At 45.3% G+C, this 27,579-nt stretch overlaps 1 protein-coding gene across 2 annotated transcripts in view; it reads right to left on the minus strand.

Annotated features, from left to right (window-relative positions):
- Window positions 1–1,267: 1,267 nt before the first annotated feature.
- ITPRIP (inositol 1,4,5-trisphosphate receptor interacting protein) overlaps window positions 1,268–27,579 on the minus strand; it is a 35,875-nt gene continuing 9,563 nt past the window's right edge. The window contains exons 1-2 of one of the 2 annotated variants that reach the window (XM_082267892.1): window positions 16,287–16,379; window positions 1,268–3,196 (exon numbers count right to left, since the gene is read on the minus strand). In XM_082267892.1, the coding sequence (XP_082124018.1) occupies window positions 1,561–3,189 (1,629 nt within the window). In that variant the 5' untranslated portion in view covers window positions 3,190–3,196; window positions 16,287–16,379 and the 3' untranslated portion in view covers window positions 1,268–1,560. Of the gene's footprint in view, window positions 3,197–16,286; window positions 16,380–27,579 lie in introns of those variants that run through there. The other variant, XM_082267891.1, reaches the window with a different exon arrangement.

Raw genomic sequence — 27,579 nt, forward strand, 5'->3', positions numbered from 1 at the left:
AAATCTGCCGCCTTTTGCAGCACAGTAACCCGGAAGTGACGTCATGGACGCCGCCTCCGGGTTACGTCATCGGAGACCCGATCGATGCCGTTTCCGGCATTCATCTGGACTCCATCCAGCCGGCGGACGTGCCGGCTGGGTGCTCGGGGCTCCCGGTGGGACGGGAGCCCCGAGCAAAGCCACGGAAGGCGGCGGGAGGGGGGGGAAGCCAACCGTCGGCTCTAAACAACGGTACTGGGATGATGCCTCTAGCTAGAGGCATCATCCCGGTATAACCCTGGTTAAGCAACCTGCACTACAAAAATGCAATGTATGAAATATATCTGGATGGACTTAATCAGTGGTTCTCAACCACTGGGCCTTGGCCTCCCTCCTACCAGGCCTTCAGCCAGCTGCAGAGCCCCTAACTAGCCACAGGGCCTCCCAGCTCCCATAGTGACCTTCCATAGTGGACTGCAGTGACTTCCAGCCCCCCTGCAGAGCCTCCATCCACCCATAGTACCCCAATTCCCAGCAAACAGTGTCCCACACTGTGTCCCCAAACTCCCATAGTGCTCACCAGCCTCCCCAATGCCTTGAAAAGCCCCCAGACTCTTGAAGAGATCCTCCACTCCTCTTGAGATTCCATCTCCTATACATTCCACCAGCCCCTTCCAGAAACCTCATCCCCTATAAGGCCACCAATTCTTCTACAGAGTCTCCTGAATCCCTAAAGACTAACCAGTGATTCTCAGCTACTGCTGGGCCTCCAGCCTGCTGCAGATTCCCTAATCTTCCACAGGGCCTTCCAGCTTCCAAAATGCCCCCCAACCTTCCATAATTGACCACAGTGCCCCTCAACCCCCGAAGTGCATGCAAACCTCCAACAGTGCCCCCCAGCCCCTTACAGAGCCTAGATCCCTCCATATAACCCACAATCTCCAACAGTGTCCCACACTGCCCCCCAACCTCCCACAGTGCCCCCAAGCCCTTGCAGCACCCTCCAGTCTTGCAGAATGTGCCAACCTCTTGGAAAGACCCCCAGCTCCTCCTGAGTATCCCACATCCCTTTCCAGAAGTCTTATCCTGTACAGGGCCACCAAGTCTGCTACAGAGTTCACTCAACCCTCTCTGGAATCCCCATCCTAACACACAGTGACACCAAGCCCCATCCAGAGCTTTCCAGAATCTTAATATAGATTTTGTATTCTTATACATTTATTGTGCGAGTATAAATTTTATTTTATACTGTTGTTGGGTCATGGAGGGTTTTGGAACAATTTATTGGCCTCTTGTCTCAACAAGGTTAAGAAGCCCCGAACTAAACCTTTACATTTCCTGAGTATTGGTAAAATTGTTAGTCTTTATTATAATCAAAAGTTGAATGTTTTGTATAAACAGCAGCTGTAAGAACATATAAATAGCCTTTGTAAGGATATTTCATAACGATAGTTAAAAAAACATCTGTTCTTAATGGAATTGGCAGACTTAAGTTGGCTTATCCAAATCCTGCAACTTCCAATCCAGCATTCAACGCCATAACATGTTTTAAAATTCTTACAAAATACACCATGAGTGTTGCTAATGGGAGTTTTTGTTGGATGGTCCTGTAGGAAGATGAAAGCTGTATTCATTGATTACAACAGTTGCGTTCTTTAACATCTCATAGAACATGGACAAGGTTTTTTGGTAAAGATCTCTGTTTAGAACAAATGATCGAAAAAGATTAAGAGGTTCTGCTGTGCGGAAGTGTTCCGGGAGACTAACCGTCTCTGGAAGTTTGGAATTTCCAATCATAAAGTGGTGGAGTCTCTTCTCCAGCAAACATTTCTCCAGGCTCTTGAACATATCCCGTAATCGATCTTCTAGCATGATGTTACTCCAGTCATAATGAGACCGTGTTAGTAGAAGATGCAAGAGGACTGTCTTTAGGTGGTAACTTGTAAGGCCACTTGGGCCAGTTATGTCCCATTGCTTGGAATGCAGAAAAGTCATAATTTGGAGGCAACTGAGGTGGCATGAATTTCCTGGGAGATGTTTGGCAATATCCTTAAGAAATCTTCTCTCATAAACTGCAAAAGACAAGTTCCAGTGAACGTTGGAGGCCAAGTCGGTTGCTCGGTCCATGCTGGGGAACTGTGAAATAAAATACAGATCAGAGTCTTCATACTGAACCACCGGGCTGATGTTGAAGCTGATCATTTTTCCTGATTTGAATTTGACTCTCAAAGCTCCTGGATAATCTAAGTGGTTGAAAGTGAGTTCAAACTCATACTTGTGTGATATCCGGCTCCAGGCCTTTGTTATGGCTGTTTGGAACCATTTCATGACCTCGTGTGTGTCTAGGTAGTTGGATTCCTTTGAACATAATAGATTGACATCATTGGTGACCTTCTTCTTGCTGCTTGGGTCGTGAAGAAGGCAAAGCATGTCTTCTCCAAGTTTTTTCCTGCCGCAGACACAACCTGATGGATCTTCAGGTCCACAAACCAGAATTGTTCCATAACTTTGTTGATTGGGAATGATGGATTTGCTAGTAATCCAAGGTTGGCAGCGGAAATAGTAGGGTTCTGGAGGAGCAAATGGTACAAGCAAGTCACATATCAGTGGTTTATTGACTCTCCAGTTTTCGTACATGCTTCCCACACAGATGCTGTCTTCAACTTCCATGTCTGCATCACGGTTACAAACACTTCTTAGTGCTTCTAGCAAATCATCTGCAAAACCCTCAACAAACTCCTTAGTCCGAGCCGTGTCATGGGTTGTTGTTCGAATATACTGCTCATGAAAAATAGCCAACATCGTCTTGCTTGGAAAAGGGACACCAGGGCAGCTGCTTCCATTGAACATAAGGTCATCCTCCTCTTTGCTTTGCTCCTGTGGACTATTATCTAGGAAGTCTTGCCTCCACACTTCAATCATCAGGAAAACAATCATTGACATGACACTCCAGAAATCCCATAATGATTCGTCTTCGGTGGGCTTGCTCTCAGTTTCGTTGTCATCTTCTGGGGGTGGCGGCTCTCGTTGAGATAAAAGCTGCTCAAGTTCCAGCTGCTGAAGCTTCAGGTTCTCTTCTCTTTCCTTAAGTTTTTGGATGATGAGGTCATCAGTGGTAGGTACAGCAGAATTGTTACTGGGGAAGAGAAGCGGGTGGTTGACAATGGCCGTGATGACCACAAGGCACACCTTAAAAATCCCAGCTTGCATTGTGTTTCTGAAAGACAAAAGAGAAAATTATTATGCTGTATGCCTACAAAGCAAAGAAGTTTTATTAACATGGTTTAGAAATATTTTTACACATAGTAGTTGTTAGTTTTAGGTTGTAGTTTATTTACTACCTGTAAAACTACAGATACATTTTATGAAATAGCTCAAGAGATTAAAAATAGTCTCTCTGCCTTGCTGATTGCATTTAATGATTTTAAATAATGAAGTCATGTGAAGGTTTTGGTTACTTCTAAAGCCAAACTTTATTTTAAAAATTGATAGAGTGAGGATTGGTTAGAACCACTGTTGGGTTTTTATCGCTGTCTGTGTCCCTGTTAGGGAGGTTCATCTTTCTCTTTTGATCTTGGTGACCACTATCACCGGGACTAAAAATAAGGAATAATCATACATTTTGGGTCTCACTAGAACATAGGTCGGCAACCCGCGGCTCCGGAGCCGCAGGCGACTCTTTTGAACCTTTGCCGCGGCTCCGGGGCGGATGCTAGCGAGGGGAGGAGGCGCACTGTGCGCCCCGACACTCCCCACTGTGGCGGGCGCTGTACTGGCTGTGATGTCGCTTGGGGGCGGTGCGTGCATTAGTCACGCACCGTCCCAACGTCACCTTCCCTCCCGCTGTCATATCGGAGGGCAGCGGCACGCATGCAGGTCTACTCTAGTCGAGGAGGAAGATGACGTCCGTCCAGACTTCTGTCAGCAGCAACACGCCAGGCACCAGTTTGGGGTAAGTGAAGTGATGCCTCAGGGTGGGGGCCCACACACTGCATTGAAGGGGGCATGTATGCTGGTCACTACATTGTATGGGAAATGTATGGTGGTCACTACATTGTAAGGTGCATGTATGGTGGTCACTACATTGTAAGGGGCATGTATGGTGGTCACTACATTGTAAGGGGCATGTATGGTGGTCACTACATTGTAAGGGGCATGTATGCTGGTCACTACATTGTAAGGGGCATGTATGCTGGTCATTATATTGAAAGGGGCATGTATGCTGGTCACTACATTGAAAGGGGGCTTGTATGCTGGTCACTACATTGTAAGGGGCATGTATGCGGGTCACTACATTGTAAGGAGCATGTATGGTGGTCACTATATTGTAAGGGGCATGGTTTTGCGGCTCCCAGTTTTTTTTCCTTTGGAAACGGGTCCAAGTGGCTCTTTTTGTCTTAACCTCTTTACCTCTGGCCACTGTGCTGCTACTGCGGCACAGTGGCTAGTTATCGTCTAGTGACGTAGACCTACGTCGCTAGACTCCTCCCCTGTAGGCGGCGCTCGCGCGCCGCCGGAGGCGCGCTCCCGCTGTTTTCATTTACAGCGGGAGTCGGGCCAGGGGAGGACCGGCGGCGATCGCCGCTGCTCTGCCCTGATCGTCGGGGAATCCAGTTTGGAGATCCGCCCGCCTGTGTAAACAGAGCGGGCGGATCTCCTAAGTGACAGGGAGTGACAGATCGCAGTCTCCAGCATAGCTGAACATCCGATCTGTCCCTGGCTCACACAGTCACCTCCCCCCCCCCACACGTCAGTAAGCACCAGGCATACATTAACCCCTCCCTCTCCAATAAAGTTAACCCCCTCCCTGCCAGTGTCATTTTTACAGTAACAGTGCATATATATATAGCACTGATTACTGTAGTAATGTCACTGGTACCCCCAAAAGTGTCAAAAATATCAGTCAAGGGTCCGATCTGTCCGCCGCAATGTCGCAGTCCCGCAAAAAAAATCGCAGATCGCCGCCATTACCCGTTAAAAAAAAACACCAAAAATGACAGAAATCTTTCCCTTAGTTAGTAAACGCAATAACTTTTGCGCAAACCAATCAAAATACGCTTATTGCGATTTTTTTTTACCAAACATGGGTAGCAGAAAACAAATTGGCCAAAAATTTAAAAAAAAATTGGTTTTTACATCTTTTTTGGGGGGAATTTCATATATAAAAATGTTAAAAATATTGTTATTTTTTCAAAATAAACGCTATTTTTGTTTATAGCGCAAAAAGTAAAAATCGCACAGGTGATCAAACACCCCCAAAAGAAAGCTCTGTTTGTGGGAAAAAAAGGACGTAAATTTCGTTTGGGTACAGCGTCGCACGACCGCGCAATTGTCAGTTAAAGTCGCACAGCGCCAAATTGCAAAAAGTGGCCCAGACGTAAGACAGCAAAATGCTCTAGTGGTAAAGTGGTTAAAGGTTGCAGACCCCTGCACTAGAAGAATAGAGGGAAATTCTTCCAAATTACAAATAAAACATTTGACAGAGTTTTAAATCCTTCCCCACTAGATCCAATTTTTTTTAAAACAACTTTAGATATATTTTAAATGCTTATTTCAAATAAACATAAAGTAGCTTCTCCAGGCCTGCTATGGCATCCTCAGAAATGTAAATACGTGCAGTGGGCCCGGTTATAAAGAGCTGTGTCCATCCCAGGTGCCAAGCCATTTAGGGCAAGCCCCCCCCCCACTGCATATATGTACCTTTCCTTTACTCTTCTGATGCTCCATTCGGCACAAGCAAACCCTCTTCTTGTGAGATCCAGCTGTCATGCCCCCCCCCCCTTTCCCTAGGGATACAACATCATATTGGTCTAAGTTCGTGGGGCGGATGTGGCCCTTTGCTTGACTTTATCCGGCCCTTGGGACACTATTTCTCCGACTGATACAAGAAACTGTTCTTCCCACGTATACTAAGAATGAGACACCATTCCTTTCAATGATATTAGCAGTGGGGCATTATTCCTCCCATTGACACCAACATTTGGATATTGCTCCTGTAGGAGACTTTTCTGATGAGGCAATATTATGCCCACTGATACTAACAATGGAGCAACATTCTTCTCACTGACACCAACAATGGGTCACTGTTCATTCCACTGACACCAGTGATGGGCCACCATTCTTCCCACTGAAACCAACAATGGGGCACCATTCCTCCCACTGACAATGGGGCAACAAAGGGGCACTAATACCAATATTGTTATATCTAATTATTTTTTACCCCGGCTGACAACCAAGCCTGAGACATTGTTTACTTCCACTGACATTGGGGCATTTTCTATTCCCACTGGTCACAGTCCAGCCCCCTTAAAGTCTGAAGGACATTAGGAAATTGGCCCTCTGTTTAGAAAGTTTGGAGACCCCTGGTCTAAGTCAGTATTTCTCAACCAGGGTTTTGTGGAACCCTGGGGTTCCTCTAGACTCCGAGTAAGGGTCTCCAAGGGTTTCCAAGCAACAGGCCAGTTTACTGTCTTTCAGGATTTAGGAGGTCCGGACTGTTGCCAGTGGGAGTAGAAAATGCCCCGGCTTCAGCTGCAGTAAACAATGCCTCATCATTGGTATTAGTGGGAGGAATAGGTCCCCACTGATGGTGACAGTTGTAGGTGTGCTGCCCTGTTGATGGCGTCAGCGGGAGGAATAGTTCCCCATCATTGGTGTCAGTGGAAGGAATAGTTCCCCATCATTGGTGTCAGTGGAAGGAATAGTTCCTCTGTCATTGGTGTCAGTGGGAGGAATAGTGTTCCATCATTGGTTTCAGTGGGAGGAATAGTGCCCCATCATTGGTGTCAGTGGGAGGAATAGTGTTCCATCATTGGTTTCAGTGGGAGGAATAGTGCTCTTTCATTGGTGTCAGTGGGAGGAATAGTGCCCTGTCATTGGTGCCAGTGGGAGGAATAGTGCCCCATCATTGGTATCAGTGGGAGGAATAGTGCCCCATCATTGATTTCAGTGGGAGAAATAGTGCCCCCTCATTGGTTTCAGTTGTAGAAATAGTGCCCCATCATTGGTGTCAGTGGGAGGAATAGTGTCCCATCATTGATTTCAGTGGGAGAAATAGTGCCCCCTCATTGGTTTCAGTTGGAGAAATAGTGCCCCATCATTGGTGTCAGTGGGAGGAATAGTGCCCCATCATTGGTTTCAGTGGGAGGAATAGTGTCCCATCATTGATTTCAGTGGGAGAAATAGTGCCCCCTCATTGGTTTCAGTTGGAGAAATAGTGCCCCATCATTGGTGTCAGTGGGAGGAATAGTGTCCCATTATTGGTGTCAGTGGGAGAAATAGTGCCCCATCATTGGTTTCAGTTGGAGAAATAGTGCCCCATCATTGGTATCAGTGGGAGGAATAGTGCCCCATCATTGGTGTCAGTGGGAGAAATAGTGCCCCATCACTGGTGTCAGTGGAAGGAATAGTGCCCCATCATTGGTATCAGTAGGAGGAATAGTGCCCCATCATTGGTTTCAGTGGGATACATAGTGCCCCATCAATGGTGTCAGTGGGAGAAATAGTGCCCCATATATGGTATCAATGGGGGGGAATAGTGCCCCATCATTGGTGTCAGTGGGAGGAATAGTGCCACATCATTGGTGTCAGTGGGAGGAATAGTGCCCCATCATTGGCGTCAGTGGGAGGAATAGTGCCTCACGAGCCAGATAAAGGCAAGGAAAGGGCTGCATCTGACCCTAGGCCACAGTTTTGAGACCACTGCCTAGAGGTTCCTTGAGCACAGAGTACATTACTTTTTTTACAGGTTTTATTCTACTCATTGTACTGTCATGTGTTCTACTTCTCTCTTGGAAAGTGGACAGGTAGTAAATGCTGCAGATCAGCGTAATGACGTAGAGCTGTTGCCTGTGGCATTCATATTCATCCATAAGCCATGTGTGGCCTGATAATAACTCCCCAAGAGACTGGACCTTGACGTCCTGGGCTTACAGGAAGTGGGTTGAATGATGCTGGTTGTCATTCAAACCCATAGTGGGGCAGATGATAGACCTCTGAGCAGTGAGTCTTCAGGGGACAGCGTCAGAGAGGAGGAGAGGAGTGCATCCAGATATGCTTTTGTATTATAACAAAGACAGGGCTATTTATTTTTATACTTATGGTTTCTTAATTTTTTGTGTTTTGTTAACATCTTTGGATTTTTATATATATATATATATATTTATTATTCTTTTCCCCAAAATTATATATTTTTTTAAATGTAAAAGTGTAGTTGGATTTTACCCTTGTCTCCTGTCTCAGCAGCCTCAGGAAATGGCTCTACACCCAGCACTTCCTAAGTGTCTGCTGTACACAAAACAACAAATCGCTGTGTCTCCAGGAAGGGCGAGGCCTCGGCTCCTGCACCCTCACTAGTCTCTCCTACACCTGACAGACGCACAGGGAGGGGAGGATGGCCGTTCGGTGATATGAAGACACGGAAGAGTGATATCTTTCCTGGCAGAGCTTCAGTTTTTTTTTTCATATGCATAACAGCAATTGTTACCATTCAGACTTTCATTCTGTGCAACCATGACTTAAAGGGAAACCATAATGGTTTCGGGTCAATTTGTTTTTACGCCCCCCTCCCCCCCCCCATTTTTTTTTTGCTGATATTTTTTTAAACTGATTTTGCTTGCATGCTGGGCTTCATTTTAGTTTTTAAAGAAGACCGTCACCAGAAACTATCTTTATTTGTGCACTGCCTCCTTCCCCCTTGCGCTCACATTTGTGCATTTCCGTATCGATTTTTTTTTTTGTATTAAATATTATTTGAATGTTTTTTTTTTTTTTTTTTTTAGCATTTCTGCATTTTTTTTACCAGGCAAGAATAATGTTTGTGTCTCCCCCCCCACCTCCTTCCTGAATTCTGTGTGTCGAAGCTTTGGGTTCTGACAAAGCACTGCGGCTCCTCTGCATATGCAACGCTTTCCCGCACATCTGCGGCTTTCCCCACACATGCGCAAAAGATTGCTCTTATGGAAGTTCCAAAACTTTTCATATTTGCTGATGTGTGGCAAATCCCCCTACATGTGCACAGATGTGCTGAAGGGCTGTGCAGGGACCCAAAGACCAGGCAGAGTCCTTTAACAGATCTGCGCATGTGCCAAAAAAATGAATATGGCAGTGCTGGAGGGCGGGCGTAGATTCAAATAAAAGAGGGCCTAAGTTCCTCTTTAAAGTGGATCTTCACCCCACCCCCAACATTTTTTTTAACCCCTGCCTACTGGGGGCCGTCTTCTGCACAAATCAGATACTCACCTGACCAGCGGATCCAGCATTGTCCCACTGAGATCCTCTTCTGTTTTGCCACCGCATCTTCCCACACTGCCATGTATTTTTGGTAATGTCATTGATAGGCGCCAGGTTTTCTGGGTTTCAGCTGGTGGGCCTACCAATGACATGCCGCTAGCCCCGCCCTCTCTTTATATACTGAATGAATGACATTTCCTCCTGGGATATGTGGCGTGCCTATCCCATCCAGGATGTAAAGGGAGCACGGTGTATGTTATACCCCTAGGTCAGTGATGGCGAACCTTGGCACACCAGATGTTTTGGAACTACATTTCCCATGATGCTCATGCGCTCTGCAGTGTAGATCAGTGGTCCTCAACCCTGGTCCTCAGGGCCCACTAACAGGCCAGATTTTAAGTATTACCTTGGGGAGATGCAGACTAGAATACTGCAATCACTGAGCAGCAAATGAGATCACCTGGGATGTAATTTAGTTATCTTGCAAACCTGGCCTGTTAGTGGGCCCCGAGGACCGGAGTTGAGGACCACTGGTGTAGATGAACATCATGGGAAATGTAATTCCGAAACATCTGGGGTGCCAAGGTTTGCTGAATGATGTGTACCTGGGGCACCCTGAACACTTAAAAAAAAACAGAGGTTAAAAAAATGTACTAATTAATAATAATAAAAAAAAAAAACCTGCTATTTCGGGAGAGGAGGGGTGGATAAAAGTGAAGATTGCCTGAAGGGTGAATATCCACTTTAACTAGACACAAAGCTAAATACAGAAATATAGAAGAGTGACAGCTGAAAAAAAACCAAGTGGTCCATTGAGTCTTTCCTCTCCTTTTCCCTTACGTTTTCCATTTTTGAATCCACTTACTTATAGCACCCTCTAGCTTAGTGTGCTAGGTGTACATAGTTTTTTGTAGAGCTGTAGTGTAGATAAATTTGGCCTGGCTTGGGTTGAATCTGGGTCAGGGATGAGTGACTCAGGGAGTCTAGATGACTCATCAAGCAGCACCTCTGGTACCTCCCCCTACTTGCTGGAACCTTGGAGAATCTTCCAGAAGAATGGGTGGGAGGTTAGAAGGAGCTGCTTGGAGTATTGAGTAGGGCTCCAGCCAATCCCCAGCAAGTGGGCTGGCAGGGGGCGGGCACCTCTTAAATAAAGATAGCTAAAAAGATCAATGGTATCAGTGGGAACTTAACAGAGCCAGAAATTGCTCATAGCTTAAGGAACCCCTAGCAACCTCTGGAGGAACCTTAGAGTTCCATGTAGCCCTGGTTGAGAAAGCTTGCTCTATGATGATTACAGCAACTGTATGGGATAGAGACGCTCCATGCACTGGAGACTCCAAAATACTCTGGGCACATTGGTTTAGTGGTTAGTACTTTAGCCCTGCAGCACTGGGATCTTTAGTTCATATCCTGGCTAGGATACTATATGCATGGAGTTTGCATGTTCTCCTTGTGCTTGTGTGGGTTTTCTCCAACACTCCATGCTGGTAGGTTTATTGACTCCTGACTAAACTAGCCCTAGTATGTGTGTCCATGTGAGATAGGGACCTTAGATTGTAAGCTCCTTGAGGGTAAGGAGTGATGTGAATCTACAATCTGCAAATTCTCTGTGCTGTATAAATGCCTGTAATAAGTAAATAAAACAGATGTTTAACCACTTGCCGACCAGCTGCTGCACTTTTGCTGTAGCAGATCGGCTCTATTATGCGAAACGAGGTACCTGTACGTCGTTTCATGTAATAGCAAGTAAGGGTGCGTGCTGATTGGCCAGAGGAGGAGCCAATCAGTGGGTCCGGTGGACCGCAATCGCTCCCCATAGAGACAGAACAGTGGTCTGCCGATGTAAACGAGGCAGACCGCCGTTGGGTTGGAGATGAACACAGGGATCCTGTGTCCCTACTATTAAGGAACATAGATCTCTACGTTCATCTAGTAAGTAAATCCCCCACTCAGTTAGAAAGCACCCCCTAGGGACACATTTAACCCTTTGATCGACCCTGGTGTTAACCCCTTCCCTGCCAGTGTCAATAGTACAGTAACAGTGCATATTTTTAGCACTGATTACTGTAGTAATGTCACTGGTCCCCTCAAAAATGTCCGTTAGGTGTCCAATCTCTCTGCCGCAATGTTGCAGTCCCGCTAAAAATCGCTGATCGCCGCCATTACTAGTAAAATAAATAAATAAAAAATGACATAAATCTATCCCCTAGTTTGTGGACGCCATAACTTTTGGGCAAACCAATCAATATACACTTATTGGCATTTTTTTTTACCAAAAATATGTGGCAGGATACATATTGGCCTAAATTAATGAAAAAAATAGATTTTTTAATTTTTTTTATTGGCTGTGTTTTATAGTAGAAAGTAAAAAAAAAATATATATATTTTTTTCAGAATTGTTGCTTTTTTTTTTTTGTTTATAGCGCAAAAATAAAAACCGGGTGATCAAATACCACCAAAAGAAATCTCTATTTGTGGGGTAAAAAAGGACATCAATTTTATTTGGGTACAGCGTCGTACGAGTGCACAATTGTCCGTTAAAGTAACGCAGTGCCGTATCGCAAAGAAATGGCCTGGTTTTTAAGGGGGGTAAAACCTTCTGGTCCAGAAGTGGGGACACATTATGGAAAGTGGTGAACTGCTAGTCTGCCATAACATGGAGATGCCACACTGCTCCGATTCCAGGTTTGGACCTAAAGCAGCTGCAACTGAAAACAGTGACTTCAATGGAGGTCAGCTTCAATAGGGCATGGCTTTTGTAGGCCACGTGACTTAATTTTAGGATTGATCACATGACCTGGGCCCAGAGTGCCAAGGAATCCCAAAACTGATCAAACATTTGGGTCTCTGGCATCTACCAAATGCAAAAACATACAGGCGTTTGGTTTTATGGCATCTTTTATTATTTTATGTACAAGAAATAAAGCTAAACTCCAGGCAAACAGCTAAAAATATATAATGCATAATGTGTTTTAGCGGCCAAGAAAATGTGCATTTATGTTCATCCAGTTCTGATACTTACACAGTGCTGCCACACAACACAGCTCTGCCTGGCAGGGCAGGAGAGCTGATTTTTCTCTGCTGCAGTTTAGTAACGCTTACTGGTCTTGTCCCTCCCCCCCCCCCCGCATCCTGTGACTGGACAGTGAAAGAAGAAGCAGCATAGTGCTGAGCTAATCTCTTTCCTCTCTCCTCCTATCAGCAGGCTTCTTGCACTGCAACACAAAAGATTGGCTCCCTGAGCTGCTCCTGCCTCCCCCAGTCTGAGCTTTAATGGGTAACTCCACTTTCGTGGCACAAAAAAATTGCAAATAAAGAAAAAACAATATAGTGTATACAATTGAGACACAAATCATATTGTAATTGAATGTTACTAAAAATTATCTTTCCTTTTCAATCTGCAGCTGTTGTAATTTTCTGAAAATGCAATGCAATATGGCCGCCTGGAGCTGTTCTGTACACAGAATGTATACTGACCACACCCCCAGAAACATCATTTCCTGCTTGTGTGATTGGCTCACCAATTTTCCCAGAAGTCTGCCTTAGATACAAGTCAGATTTCTGGCATCCCCTGCAACAAAAATGTCATTTTTGGTGAGATCCTCCCAATAGGAACACGTCTAAAGGGATGCAGGCCCAGCAGATTTCCTCATTAGAGCCCTGCTGCTGCCACAGCTGAAAGATACCGTATATGCTCGAGTATAAGCAGACTTTTTCAGCATGTTTTTTTATGCTGAAAAAGCCCCACTCGGCTTACACTCAAGTCACGGTCTCACTTACCTTTTCCCCGGTCAGTACGCATGCGTCGCCGCTGCTCGGGAAAGCCCGTACACGTTTGGCTATTCCCGGGTAGACGGCGCATGCGCGGTGACGTGTTGGCGCTGGGCGAAGCCATTTTTAAATGTGAGGCGCCTCACCGAAAGGTAAGTGAGACTCCTCCGCAGCCCCTGCATCTCCTCAGGAGATTCAGTGCTACGGGCATGTTACAGGAGATTCTCCTGTACCATGCCCGCAACACTGCATCTCGTGTACCATGCCTGTACCATCTGTGCCATGCCTGTACCATCTCCTGTGTCATGCCTGTACCATCTCCTGTGTCATGCCTGTACCATCTCCTGTGTCATGCCTGTACCATCTCCTGTACCATGCCTGTACCATCTCCTGTGTCATGCCTGTACCATCTTCTGTACCATGCCTGTACCATCTCCTGTGTCATGCCTGTACCATCTCCTGTACCATGCCTGTACCATCTCCTGTGTCATGCCTGTACCATCTCCTGTGTCATGCCTGTACCATCTCCTGTACCATGCCTGTACCATCTCCTGTGTCATGCCTGTACCATCTCCTGTGTCATGCCTGTACCATCTCCTGTGCCATGCCTGTACCATCTCCTGTGCCATGCCTGTACCATCTCCTGTACCATGCCTGTACCATCTCCTGTGTCATGCCTGTACCATCTCCTGTGTCATGCCTGTACCATCTCCTGTGTCATGCCTGTATCATCTCCTGTGTCATGCCTGTACCATCTCCTGTGTCATGCCTGTACCATCTCCTGTACCATGCCTGTACCATCTCCTGTGTCATGCCTGTACCATCTCCTGTGTCATGCCTGTACCATCTCCTGTGTCATGCCTGTACCATCTCCTGTGTCATGCCTGTATCATCTCCTGTGCCATGCCTGTACCATCTCCTGTGCCATGCCTGTACCATCTCCTGTGTCATGCCTGTATCATCTCCTGTGCCATGCCTGTACCATCTCCTGTGTCATGCCTGTACCATCTCCTGTGCCATGCCTGTATCATCTCCTGTGCCATGCCTGTACCATCTCCTGTGCCATGCCTGTACCATCTCCTGTGTCATGCCTGTACCATCTCCTGTGTCATGCCTGTATCATCTCCTGTGTCATGCCTGTATCATCTCCTGTGTCATGCCTGTACCATCTCCTGTGTCATGCCTGTACCATCTCCTGTGTCATGCCTGTACCATCTCCTGTGTCATGCCTGTACCATCTCCTGTGTCATGCCTGTACCATCTCCTGTGTCATGCCTGTATCATCTCCTGTGCCATGCCTGTACCATCTCCTGTGCCATGCCTGTACCATCTCCTGTGTCATGCCTGTATCATCTCCTGTGTCATGCCTGTACCATCTCCTGTACCATCTCCTGTACCATGCCCACAGCTCTGCATCTCTTGTACCATGCCCACAGCCCTGCATCTCCTGTACCATGTCCGCAGCCCCTGCACCATGCCCGCAGCCCGTTTTGGGTCTCGTTGGTGGTCCACTTGGGTCCAGTAGCTGCTGCATTTCCCACCCTAGGCTTATACTCGAGTCAATAAGTTTTCCCACTTTTTTGTGATAAAATTAGGTGCCTCGGCTTATATTCGGGTCGGCTTATACTCGAGTATATACGGTAATTATGAAACCACTCCCATTTGACCCACTGAGCACAGAGGAACAAACAATGATTTCTTCAGAATAACAAAATGTAGGAATCTGCAACAAAGTTTGTTAACCACTTAAGCCCCGGAGGATTTTCCTGCTAAACGACCAGGGGGTATTTTGCGATTCGGCACTGCGTGACTTTAACGGACAATTGCGCGGTCGTGCAACGCTGTACCTAAACGAATTTGACGTCCTTTTTTTCCCACAAACAGAGCTTTCTTTTGGTGGTATTTGATCACCTGTGCGATTTTTACTTTTTGCGCTATAAACAAAAAAAGAGCGTAAATTTTGCAAAAATAACAATATTTTTCACACTTTTTTATATGAAATTCCCCCCAAAAAAAATGTAAAAATCAAAATTTTTTAACATTTTTGGCCAATTTGTTTTATCCTACCTATGTTTGGTAAAAAAAATCGCAAAAAGCGTATTTTTATTGGTTTGCGCAAAAGTTATCGCGTTTACTAACAAAGGGAAAGATTTTTGTCATTTTTGTTGTTTTTTTTTTTAACGCGTAATGGCGTCGATCTGCGATTTTTTTTGCGGTACTGCGACATTGCGGCGGACAGATCGCACCCTTGACTGAAATTTTTGACACTTTTGGGGGTACCAGTGACATTACTGCAGTAATCAGTGCTATATATATGCACTGTTACTGTAAAAATACACTGGTAGTGAAGGGGTTAACTTTATTTGGGAGGGAGGGGCTGTGTGTGTCCCTAGGGGCGTGCTTTCTACTGTGATTGGCTGTGGCTTGAGGTGAAAGGACACTGATCAACAGATCTACATAGTAGATCTATCTGATCAGTGTTTTAACACCGAGGAGAATGACAGGCAGCTTGTTTACACAAGCTGCCTGACTTTCTCCCTCTCCCCCGACGATCGCCGAGTGAGCAGCGGACATCGGGTCCGCCGGTCACACGCGCGGGGGGGGGTCCGTGACCGCGCGGGAGCGCGCCTCCGGCGGCGCACGCTCGCTCGCTCCCCAGACCCTCCCAGGCTAGTGACGTTAATTAACGTCACTCTGCCTGGCAGGGGCTGACCGCCGCTGTAAATTTACTTGCGGCGGTCGGCAAGCGGTTAAAATCCTTGTAATGTACAGAGATCACCCAGTGGAGTTACGCTTTAATTTTACAGGACTCCAAAAGGCTCAAATTCAGGGACTTACAGTGTTGCATTAAAAAAATGAATACAATTAATTATGTATTAATGATTACAGAGCTGCATTCATGTGTGCCTTTGATATCATCATTATTATTATTATTATTATTATACAGGATTTATATAGTGCCAACAGTTTGCGCAGCGCTTTACAACGTGAGAGCAGACAGTACAATTACAACACAATTCAAAACAGTTCAGCTTTAAAAGTGTCCTGCTTCACTCCTCTCCTTGTACAAAGTGCAACAGGAGGAGTGAGACTCCGAAATAGGGAGGCAGAGCCAGAAACCCCGATAAAGCCATCCCACCACTGCAGTATCTGATAGACAGAAGAGAGGCACGAATGTTATTTAGAAGCATCCGTCCATAAGTAAAACAGCAGTTTATGAGGACTGTTCCTTTAAGAAGGACAGGCAATCCCCCCCGGCACGGTCCCGGGTCTCCCCATTTTTTGCCAGTCTTTGATCTTACCTCGGCCACACTCACTTCTCTGCAGAAAATCCACGTTTTGACATTCCCGTCTTCTCTTCAATACAGAGCAATTATCAGGGTGGAGCCCCGCCACCTCCACCCAGATCCAAACATAATGTTCAGCCGATTTGGATCTGGAACTTCCAGCTGAACACACCTTGTACACTTCTCCCCCAGCCTGCGCTCTGCTGGGTAAAGTCATTTCTACATTGCAGAGACATTGTCACCCCCCCCCCCCCCCCGGGCTTGTAGACAGGTGCTATACATGTTCACTAACCGTAACATTTACTGTAATAACCACTTTGTTATGTATAGACAATATTTAAAGTGGATCTAAGGTCTTTGCCAGATGCACAGCAAGTGTGACCAAATAATTGTAACCAATCATATTTATGTATTTTAATTATGTATATGTAGCACTGCCCCCTAGGGAGCTGCTGAGTATTTCACCTTGCGGATCCCCTGGGTTACCATTAGCAAACTATAGCCGGCAAAACGGCATTTGAAAGTTCTTGGCTCAGACAATGAACAGTCCAGAGGATGTGTTTTTTCGTGTTTTATTTTAGAACTTGGATGGGAGAAGGGATGAGTGGGATACTCCAACTATGAACTATGCATAATTCACAACTGACTGTAGAATGCGGCAAGGCCGCTGCTTCACCTTGCCACTGAAGTGAAGATAAAGAATATGGACTCTCGCTTGGATTACTCTTCAGGGTCTAACTTGGCACCCCCCTTTCTAACTGACTGTGTGCGCTGACCTTCTGTCCCCTGACACCCTCCTGGAGTGGTCCCCTTCCTGGGCAGACCCCTGACTAGCTCCCTGGTACTCACGGACACTGTTTGTGTCAGTTGCTCCACCGTCAGTATCCTGGATCTCCTGGCTCAGCACACTTCTGGTCCACTAGGTCGACGGCCTGTGACCACCTTCCTCAGCAACAGGAGGAGAGACAGCCATCACCCTCCTCCTGGGACCTGGCTTCCCGCCCAAAGACTACCTGTCACATGTGGCTGTGGCTTTTATAACCTATCCCAGGTTGTGCCAACCCACTGGGATAGTTACAAAAGCCTGTGTGTCACTGGCTGGGTTTCCTCCACTGTCCAACAGGCTTTTCCATTGGATACAGTGGGGACACTCCCTCAGACCAGATAAATCACACCCTGGACACATGTAACAGGCAAAACTACTGATCAGGCTACCCTGATAAGCAGATGGAGCAAACTATAGTTTTCCTAGCACCTTACCAAGGAGGGTGCTACATATAGTTTGTACCAATATACGGTATGTCCAATGGGGCAGTCATATTTATAAAAGCAATTGTATCCCCTGTGTTAAAAAAAAAACCCTGCAGGACAATGGCATAGTGTGCTAGTGTGCATTGCATACTAGCACATTATGAAATACATACCTTAGAACGAAGCCCCCACACGGTCACCTGGACACCGCTGAGGCAGCTGACATGTTCCCCCGGCACCTCTTCTGGGTTCGGCGGCTCCGGCGATGTGAGTGGCCGGAGCCGCTATGACGTCACTCCTGTGCATACGCGCGGGAGTTCACTTTCCGGCAAGGAGCTCTGAAGGTGCAGGTTTAGGAGATATTCATTTTACCTACAGGTAAGACTTATTATTGGCCTTATTATAGGCTTACCTGTAGGTAAAAATTAAAAAGCGGAGTATACTACCGCTTTAAACACAAATGCAGATTCTGCTTCTTGCTTAATAGTGCTGCACAATGGGTATGCCTACTGACCGTTCTATAAATTGTTAGGTAAAGCCTGGTATATACAGTATCTCCCAAAAGTTAATACACCCCTAAGTCAAAATGTCCAAATTGGGCCGAAAAGTGTCAATATTTTGTTGAGGGTTAAGGCAGTGCTGGAAAATAACGGTGGCCACACAAAATATTGAACATTGTCACTTAGGGGTGTACTCACTTTTGTTGCCAGCAGTTTAGACATTAATGGCTGTGTGTTGAGTTATTTTGAGAGGACAGCAAATTTACACTGTTATACAATCTGTACACTCACTACTTTACATTGTAGCAAAGTGTCATTTCTTCAGTGTTGTCACATGAAAAGATATAATAGAATATTTACAAAAATGTGAGGGGTGTACTCACTTTTGTGAGATACTGTATATATCTCATAGTTTGTAGATGCTATACCATTTGCGTGAACCAATCAATATACGCTTATTGGGATTTTTTTTTTTACCAAAATGTAGCAGAATACATATTGGCCTAAATTGATGAAGAAATTAGATTTTTTACATTTTTTTATTGGATATGTTTTATAGCAAAAATTAAAAATCGTTTTTTTTTTTTTTCAAAATTATCGTTTTTGTTTTGTTTATAATGCAAAAAATAAAACCGCAGAGGTGGTCAAATACCACCAAATGAAAGCTCTATTTGTGGAAAAAGGACATACATTTTATTTGGGTACAGCGTCGCACAACCGCGCAATTGTTAGTTAACCACTTTACCACTGGTGCATTTTGCTGTCTTACGTCTGGGCCACTTTTTGCGATTCGGCACTGTGCGACTTTGACAATTGCGTGGTCGTGCGACGCCGTACCCAAACAAAATTTACGTCCTTTTTTTCCCACAAACAGAGTTTACTTTTGGTGGTATTTGATCACCTGTGCGATTTTTACTTTTTGCGCTATAAACAAAAAAATTGCGTAAATTTTGAAAAAACAACAATATTTTTCACATTTTTTTATATGAAATTCCCCCCAAAAATATGTAAAAATCAAAAAAAAATTGTTTTCTGCTACCTATGTTTGGTAAAAAAATTCACAATAAGCGTATTTTGATTGGTTTGCGCAAAAGTTATTGCGTTTACTAACAAAGGGAAAGATTTCTGTCATTTTTGGTGTTTTTTTTTTTTTAACGCGTAATGGCGGCGATCTGCCATTTTTTTTTTGCGGGACTGCGACATTGAGGCGGACAGATCGGACCCTTGACTGACATTTTTTACACTTTTGGGGGTACCAGTGACATTACTACAGTAATCAGTGCTATATATATATATATATGCACTGTTACTGTAAAAATGACACTGGCAGGGAAGGGGTTAATTTTATTGGAGAGGGAGGGGTTAATGTATGCCTGGTGCTTACTGACGTGTGGGGGGGGGAGGTGACTGTGTGAGTCAGGGACAGATTGGATGTTCAGCTATGCTGGAGACTGCGATCTGTCACTCCCTGTCACTTAGTAGATCCACCCGCTCTGTTTACACAAGCAGGCGGATCTCCAAACTGGATTCCCCGACGATCGGGGCAGAGCAGCGGCGATCGCCGCTCCTCCCCTGGCCCGACTCCCGCTGTGAATGGGGGAGGAGCCTGGCGACGTAGGTCTACGTCATCAGACGATAACGAGCCACTTTGCCGCAGTAGTACTACGGTACTCAGCGGTAAAGTGGTTAAAGTAGCGGAGTGCCGAATCGCAAAACAAGGCCTGGTCATGAAGGGGGGGGGGGGTAAATCTTCCAGAGCTGGCATTTCCACCTCTCATCTATGCCATCTGGAGAGTAGTCTACTTGTATTTGTAACTTTAAATCCAACTTCAAACCATTTTTTTTTTTTTTAAACAGACAGAACCAAACCAACATTTTTACTTTTAGTATTAGTAGAGTAGAGGTGGGTCAGGGTTTCTGTTTTTTTTTTTTTTTATTGCTTACTATGTCCTTAAAATTGAGATTGCACCTCACTTCCTGTGTGGTCACCGAGACAGTAAGCCAAAGGAAATGAGTCATAGTACCAGAGATTTTAACAGTTTTCTACTTTATTGAAAACTAAAAGAGATTTGGTTGCTTCCTTTGCTGCCTTTTACCTATAGACAAGCCTATAATTAGGGTTACCTATAGGTAGTGTAAATTTCTTCTAAATGTGCACTGTTTAAGAGATATTTACATTACATGCAGCCAGTAACATCACTGGCCCATGCGCTCTGAAGGATCGGCCACCCGTGCTGCTCCTTCAGAGCCCTTTGTCATGAACGGTCGGTTCCCGCGCGCATGGGCAGGAGTGATTTCAACGTGGCTCCGGCCAGTCACAGAGCCAGAGTCCGTGAACCCGGAAGCAAGATGGGTGAAGATGGGAGCACCTGCAGCGCTGCCTTGTTGGAGCGGGAGGGCTTCTTTTTAAGGTAAGTGTAACATAATGTGCTAGTATATGATGCATACTAGCACATTATGACTTTACCTTGCAAGGTAAAAAAAAAAAAAGTCCAGCGGTATACAACCACTTTAAACCCCAACTCTGAACTATTTTTTATGGTCCGCAGCTGGTTTAACCCTCCTCTTGTGTTAGGGTCAGAACTGACCCGTTTTCAGGTTTTGAATGTCTATAAGTATCACATAAATTTGTTTATTGCATCAAGATTTTTTTACTTTGTCAGGAACCTCTATTTAAACAATGTAATAGAAAAATAATCCTTTTCACTAAATTATAAAATACTGTGGTGAAAATTAAGACGTTCATGGTGTTAGGGTCAATTCTGACCCAGTTATAATATAGGATTTTAGGACACTAATAAGTTCCAAAACCATAATCATAAACACTCTCTCTGCTTAGTAACACTGACAGCCAATCACCTCTCAACCCTGTGAGCTGTAGTTAGGGAGGGGCCTATCTCTTTTCCTGCTTGTCTGCTTCTCTAAATATGAAGAAACATAGGACAAATTCATTTCAGAGTTGCTGACTTTATTTTACCATTTTTTAAATTTGACAATGAGAGGTATGCTATCAAAAGAAAGGTCTAGGGGTCACACCAAAAATATTAAAACCAATCTTTTCAAGGATAAAGAAGCCTAACAAGGTAACCAGGAGGTAAGAAACAAATTTGATGATAAATAATTATTCAGAGGGTATTTTATGGCTGATTTAAAACACGGGTCAAAACTGACCCTAAACATCATGGATAGTAACGGAATTCTAACATAAGAGGAGGGTTAAAAGTCTTCAACTTGGAGCTGTCCCCTGCTGTACTTCTTTTCTGCCACCAGATGTCCTCAGTCTTTTGGGTTTATTGATACTCAAAGAAATACTTAAGACATCCTGTGAGCAGTGTTCCCTTTAGCCTGCGCGCATGCGCGGGCGCGCAGTGTGAATGAAGGTCCCGCGCAAGCACCTATTCAAACCGCGCAGCCGCAGACGTGGCGGCCGTGTAGCAGAGCGTGCGCCGCGAGAGCACGCCCATTGTGTGACAATAGCGAATGAAAATTCGCTATTGTCACACGGATCCTCCTCCTGGCTTCCTGATTGGCCGAAAGGCCAACTTCATGCCATTGGCCGAGGAAGAGGCGCCGGGACTCGGGAGTCAGGAAGACTGAGGAGAGGCAGGAAGCCGGGGAATGAACTGAAGAGAAGCTGCCGCCCGTGACCGTGAGGTAAGTGCACGGGGGGGGGGGGGTAGACTCGCGGGGGGAACGCTGGCATCTCTGCATTGATTTGGGGACAATGCTGTGGGCACTCTGCATTAATTAAAAACTGAAAAATTGGGTAACTATATATGCAGCTTAACATACAGAAAAGGGTGTATTCATCAGTTCTGGAGGATCTCAATGAGGAACTTGCTTGCAGAACCATTACTAGACTCGGGACTGAAGAGTCTCTACATTGAAAGGGAAGACACTGGCATCTCTACATTGAAAGGGGGCACACTGGCATCTCTACATTGAAAGGGGGCACACTGGCATCTCTACATTGAAAGGGGGCACACTGGCATCTCTACATTGAAAGGGAAGACACTGGCATCTCTACATTGAAAGGGGGCACACTGGCACCTCTACATTGAAAAGGGGCACGCTGGCATCTCTACATTGATTGGGGGCAATGCTGTAGTACTCTGCATTGATTGGGGGCAATGCTGTAGTACTCTGCATTGATTGGGGGCAATGCTATGGCACTCTGCATTGATTGGGGGCAATGCTGTGGGCACTCTGCATTGATTGGGGGCAATGCTGTGGGCACTCTGCATTGATTGGGGGCAATGCTGTGGGCACTCTGCATTGATTGGGGGCCACAGAAAAATGATCAAACGTTGACCGGTCCGCGGCGATAAAAAGGTTGGGGAGCACTGCGCTCAAATTTTTTTATTTGCTCAGCCCAGTAAAAAATTAGAGGGAACATTGCCTGTGAGTACTGATGAGCTTGGACATGTTCAGATCCCAGTAAGAATGAACCCATGCAAGCCCGCCAAGAAGCTGTCACTTGTACTGGGCCAATCATCTGCGGCTGGGACATTGCTTGCCCTGCAGCCACACGTATACAAGGGTGTATACATGCAGCTGCTGGGCAAAGAATGCCTTGGCTGCTTATGATTGGCCCAATATAGTGACAGCTTCCTGGAGGGCTCGCTCAAGTGGGTTCTTACTGGGATCTGAACATGTTATAGCTCATCAGTACTAACAGGATATTCTCAGTCTTCCTTCCAGCGTCAATAAACCAGAAGACCGAGGACATCGTGTGAGTACTGATCGTGTGAGTACTGATGAGCTTGGACATGTTCGGATCCCAGTAAGAACCCACCCGCGCAAGCCTGCCAGGAAGCTGTCACTTGTACTGGGCCAATCATCTGCATCTGGGCCATTGCTTGCCCTGCATCTGCACGATTACAAGGGTGTATGCATGCAGCTGCAGGGCAAGGAATGCATTGACTGCTTAGGATTGGCCCAGTATAGTCCCAGCTTCAAGTGGTTTCTTACTAGGATCTGAACATGTCCAAGCTCATCAGTACTCACAGGATGTCCTCAGTCTTCCTTCCAGCGTCAATAAACCAGAAGACTGAGGACATCCTGTGAGTACTGATCTGCTTGGACATGTTTCGATCCCAGTATGAACCCACTCGCGCAAGCCACGCCGGGAAGCTATCACTTGTACTGGGCCAATCATCTGCAGCTGGGCCATTGCTTGCCCTGCACCTGCCCGTATACAAGGGTGTATGCATGCAGCTGTGGGGCGAGGAATGCATGCAGCTTGCTTATGATTAGTCCAGTATAGTGACAGCTTCCTGGAGGGCTTGCTCAAGTGGGTTCTTACTGGGATCCGGACATGTCCAAACTCATCAGTACTCACAGGATGTCCTCAGTCTTCCTTCCAGTGTCAATAAACCAGAAGACTGAGGACATCCTGTGAGTACTGATGAGCTTGGACATCTTTGGATCCTAGTAGGAACCCACCTGTGCAAGCCTGCCAGGAAGCTATAACTTGTACTGGGCAGATCAGCTGCGGCTAGGACATTGCTTGCCCTGCAGCCACATATATACAAAGTTGTATACATGCAGCTGCAGGGCGGGGAATGTATTGGCCGCTTATGATTGGCCCAGTACAGTGATAGCTTTCTGGAGGGTTCGCAGAAGCATGTCCGAACATGTCCAAGCTCATCAGTACTCACAGGATGTCCTCAGTCTTTCTTCCAGCCTCAATAAACCAGAAGACTGATGACATCCTGTGGCAGAAAAGCAGTACTACAATGAACAGCTCCAGGGTGAAGACTTTTTTAAACCAGTTGGGGACCCTAAAAAAATTTGTCCAGAACTGGTTTTTAAAGTCCAGCCCAACCAAATCTCTTTAGGTCTCCCTGTCCGGTGGGTAGCTGAGCCCAGAGCTGGATTTCTGGAATTTAGAAAATATTAAATTTGATTGCTAATCCGAATTTCAATGCCGATTCGAATATTCTGAATTTGGTCAAATTGAGTTAGAAAATGAATAAATGAAACAAAATGAAAATATTTTACCCACTTCAGCTACAGAAGGTTTTACCCCCTTAATGACCAGGCCATTTTTTGCGATTCGGCACTGCGTTAATTTAACTAACAATTGCGCGGTTGTGCGACACTGTACCCAAATAAAATTGATTTATTTTTTTTCCCCACAAATAGAGATTTCTTTTGGTGGTATTTGATCACCTATGCGATTTTTATTTATTGCGCTATAAACACAAAAAAGAGTGACAATTCTGAAAAAAAAACATATATATATTTATTAAACAAGCAAAAAATTGGGGGAGCAAACCCTGAACATGTATATCTAAAGCCAGTGCAGCTATGGACCAAGCAACATGTATATTAAAAAAGAATAGCGCAACCATGCAAAAGAAATGACTATCAAATATGGAGACAATATATTTTTCACATTCTGCTATATAACATCCCAATAAAAAAAAGCTTAAAAATCTAATTTTTTCATCCTTTTAGGCCAATTTGTATTCTGCTACATAATTTTGGTGAAAAAAAAATTACAATAAGCGTATTTTGATTGGTTTGCGCAAAAGTTATCGCGTCTACAAACTACAGGAAAGATTTATGTCGTATTTATTTATTTTTTAACTAGTAATGGCGGCAATTTTTAGCGGGACTGCGACATTGCGGCGGAAGGATTGGACACCTAACTGACATTTTTAATACTTTTGGGGGGACCAGTGACATTACTACAATAATCAGTGCTAAAAATAGGCACTGTTATTGTACTAATGACACTGGCAGGGAAGGGGTTAACATTAGGGGCCATCAAAGGGTTAAGTGTGAGCCTAGGGGGGCGTTTTCTAACTGTGAGGGGGAGGGACTTGTGGAATCAACACAGAGACCTGGGATCCTAAATAGGAGGACCACAGGCGCTAGGTGTTCATTCCAGAGAGAACAGCGGTCGGCTGTGTTTACAACAGCAGACTGTTGTTCTCTCTCAGTGGGGAGCGATTACGGGTGAGTGGCCCCGTGGCTAGGCTTCCCCACTGCCTAATAGGGTCGGGCGCGTGCGCGCACCTGGTGCGCTCGCGCAAACCGCTGTATCGGTATGGTGGTTCGTGCAGCCGAGCCAGCCTGCTGCAGTATATCTGGGGCGGGTGGTTGGCAGGTGGGTAATTGGCCCCTGTCCACATTGTATAATATTATTATTATTATACAGGATTTATATAGCGCCAACAGTTTGCGCAGCGCTTTACAGTGTGGGGGAAGACAATACAGTTACAGTACAATTCAATACAGGAGGAATCAGAGGGCCCTGCTCGTTATTTTATATGCATTAATGTGAGTTAGGGACCTTAGATTGTCAGCTCCTTGAGTGCAGGGACTGATGTGAATGTATAATAAAAATACGTAGAACGCTGTGTAAATTGATGTCACTATGTAAGTACCCGTAAAAAATAAATGAATTGGCATAGGTGTAGGGTGCCAGACCCTCAGCATAGATCTCATTCCCTGAGGACCTCCCAGGAGATAGAGAAATCATGGTTGGGAAGGTTTCCCAATGACAGGTGCCATGTTATAGCGCCCCCTGGATGTTAGTGCCTTCAAGTGACATTAACCACTTAAGCCCCGGAAGATTTTACCCCCTTCCTGACCAGGGCCTATTTTGCGTTTCGGCACTGCGTGACTTTAACCGACAATTGCACGGTCGTGCGACGCTGTACCTAAACAAATTTTTTTCCCCACAAACAGAGCTTTCTTTTGGTGGTATTTGATCACCTGTGCGATTTTTTGATAATGCGCTATAAACAAAAAAAGAGCGACAATTTTGCAAAAATAACAATATTTTTCACATTTTTTATATGAAATTCCCAAAAAAAAAATGTAAAAATCAAAATTTTTTAACATTTTAGGCCAATTTTTTTTTTTACCAAAAAAAAAAATCGCAAAAAGCATATTTTGATTGGTTTGCGCAAAAGTTATTGCGTTTACTAACAAAGGGAAAGATTTTTGTCATTTTTTTTTAACGAGTAATGGCGGCGATCTGCGATTTTTTTTTTTTTTTGCGGGACTGCGACATTGCGGCGGACAGATAGGACCCTTGGCTGACATTTTTGACACTTTTGGGGTTACCAGTGACATTACTGCAGTAATCAGTGCTATAAATATGCACTGTTACTGTAAAAATGACACTGGCAGGGAAGGGGTTAACTTTTTTGAGAGGGAGGGGTTAAGTGTGTCCCTAGGGGCGTGCTTCTAACTGTGATTGGCTGTGGCTTGAGGTGTAAGAACAGAGATCAACGGTCCTACATAGCAGAACCGTTTGATCACCATTCTTACACAGGGAAGAATGACAGGCGGCTTTGTTTACATTAGCCGCCTGCCTTTCTCCCGGTGTAACGGACGATCGCGAGTGCCCGGCGGAAATTGGGTCCGCCGGGCACACGCGCGGGAGAGTCTGTGACCGAGCGGGAGCGTGCCTTTGGGGGCGCGCGCTCGCTCCCTAGAGCCTCACAGGCTAGCGACGTAGTCCTACGTCACTTTGCCTGTAAGGGGCTGACCGCCACCGTAAATAGTCGTGCGGCGGTCGGCAAGTGGTTAAAGTTTCTAAAAATAATCCATGCACGTCCATTACCTGATGACACATCTATTTTTCATTATTTATGTCAGGTACTTATATAGCGCTGTCAATTTACGCAGCGCTTTACATATACATTGTACATTCGCATCAGTCCCTGCACTCAAGGAGCTTACAATCTAAGGTCCCTAACTCACATTCATACAAACACAGTAGGGCCAATTTTTTTGTATAGGATCCAATTAACCTACGAGCATGTCTTTTATTAAATTGTTCCATACTGTGTTTTTCTGCCTCCTTTATCTTCCCTGAGCTCCCGAACCTCCCCCTTTTCCACTCACTTCTGTTTGTTTGGAATAAGCCATGCATGTTAGTTGTGGTCAATGCACACTACATCCCATAGTCCCCAGTCCATCGCAAGAGCAAGCAAGAGAGGGTGGCTACGTTCCTACATACAGTGGGACCATGGAGAATGAACGTAGCCACCCTCTAATAGGAAGTCACATCACAGCAGCAAAAAAAAAAAGAATATGCAGATTTGGGAGGAGGTTGAGAGCAATAGAAGGGACTTTTTAAAGTTAGGCAGACATAATTGAACAGAATTTTTTCTTTTCAAATCCGAGATTGTGTCACTAAATAATTCTAACGCTTGAATGCATTTTTGCAACTTAGACATGTGTTAGTAAAACTGTATATACACTATATTGTCAAAAGTATTGGGACACCTGCCTTTACATGCACATGAACTTTAATGGCATCCCAGTCTTAGTCCATAGAGTTCAATATTGAGTTGACCCACCCTTTGCAGCTATAACAGCTTCAACACTTCTGGGAAGGCTGTCCACAAGGTTTAGGAGTGTGTCTATGGGAATGTTTAACCATTCTTCCAGAAGAGCATTTGTGAGGTCAGGCACTGATGTTGGATGAGAAGGCCTGGCTCACAGTCTGCGCTCTAATTCATCCCAAAGGTGTTCTATCGGGTTGAGGTCAGGACTCTGTGCAGGCCAGTCAAGTTCCTCCACCCCAAACT

The sequence above is a fragment of the Pelophylax lessonae genome (assembly GCF_965119305.1).
Source record: "Pelophylax lessonae genome assembly, chromosome: 9".
Taxonomy (NCBI): domain Eukaryota; kingdom Metazoa; phylum Chordata; class Amphibia; order Anura; family Ranidae; genus Pelophylax; species Pelophylax lessonae.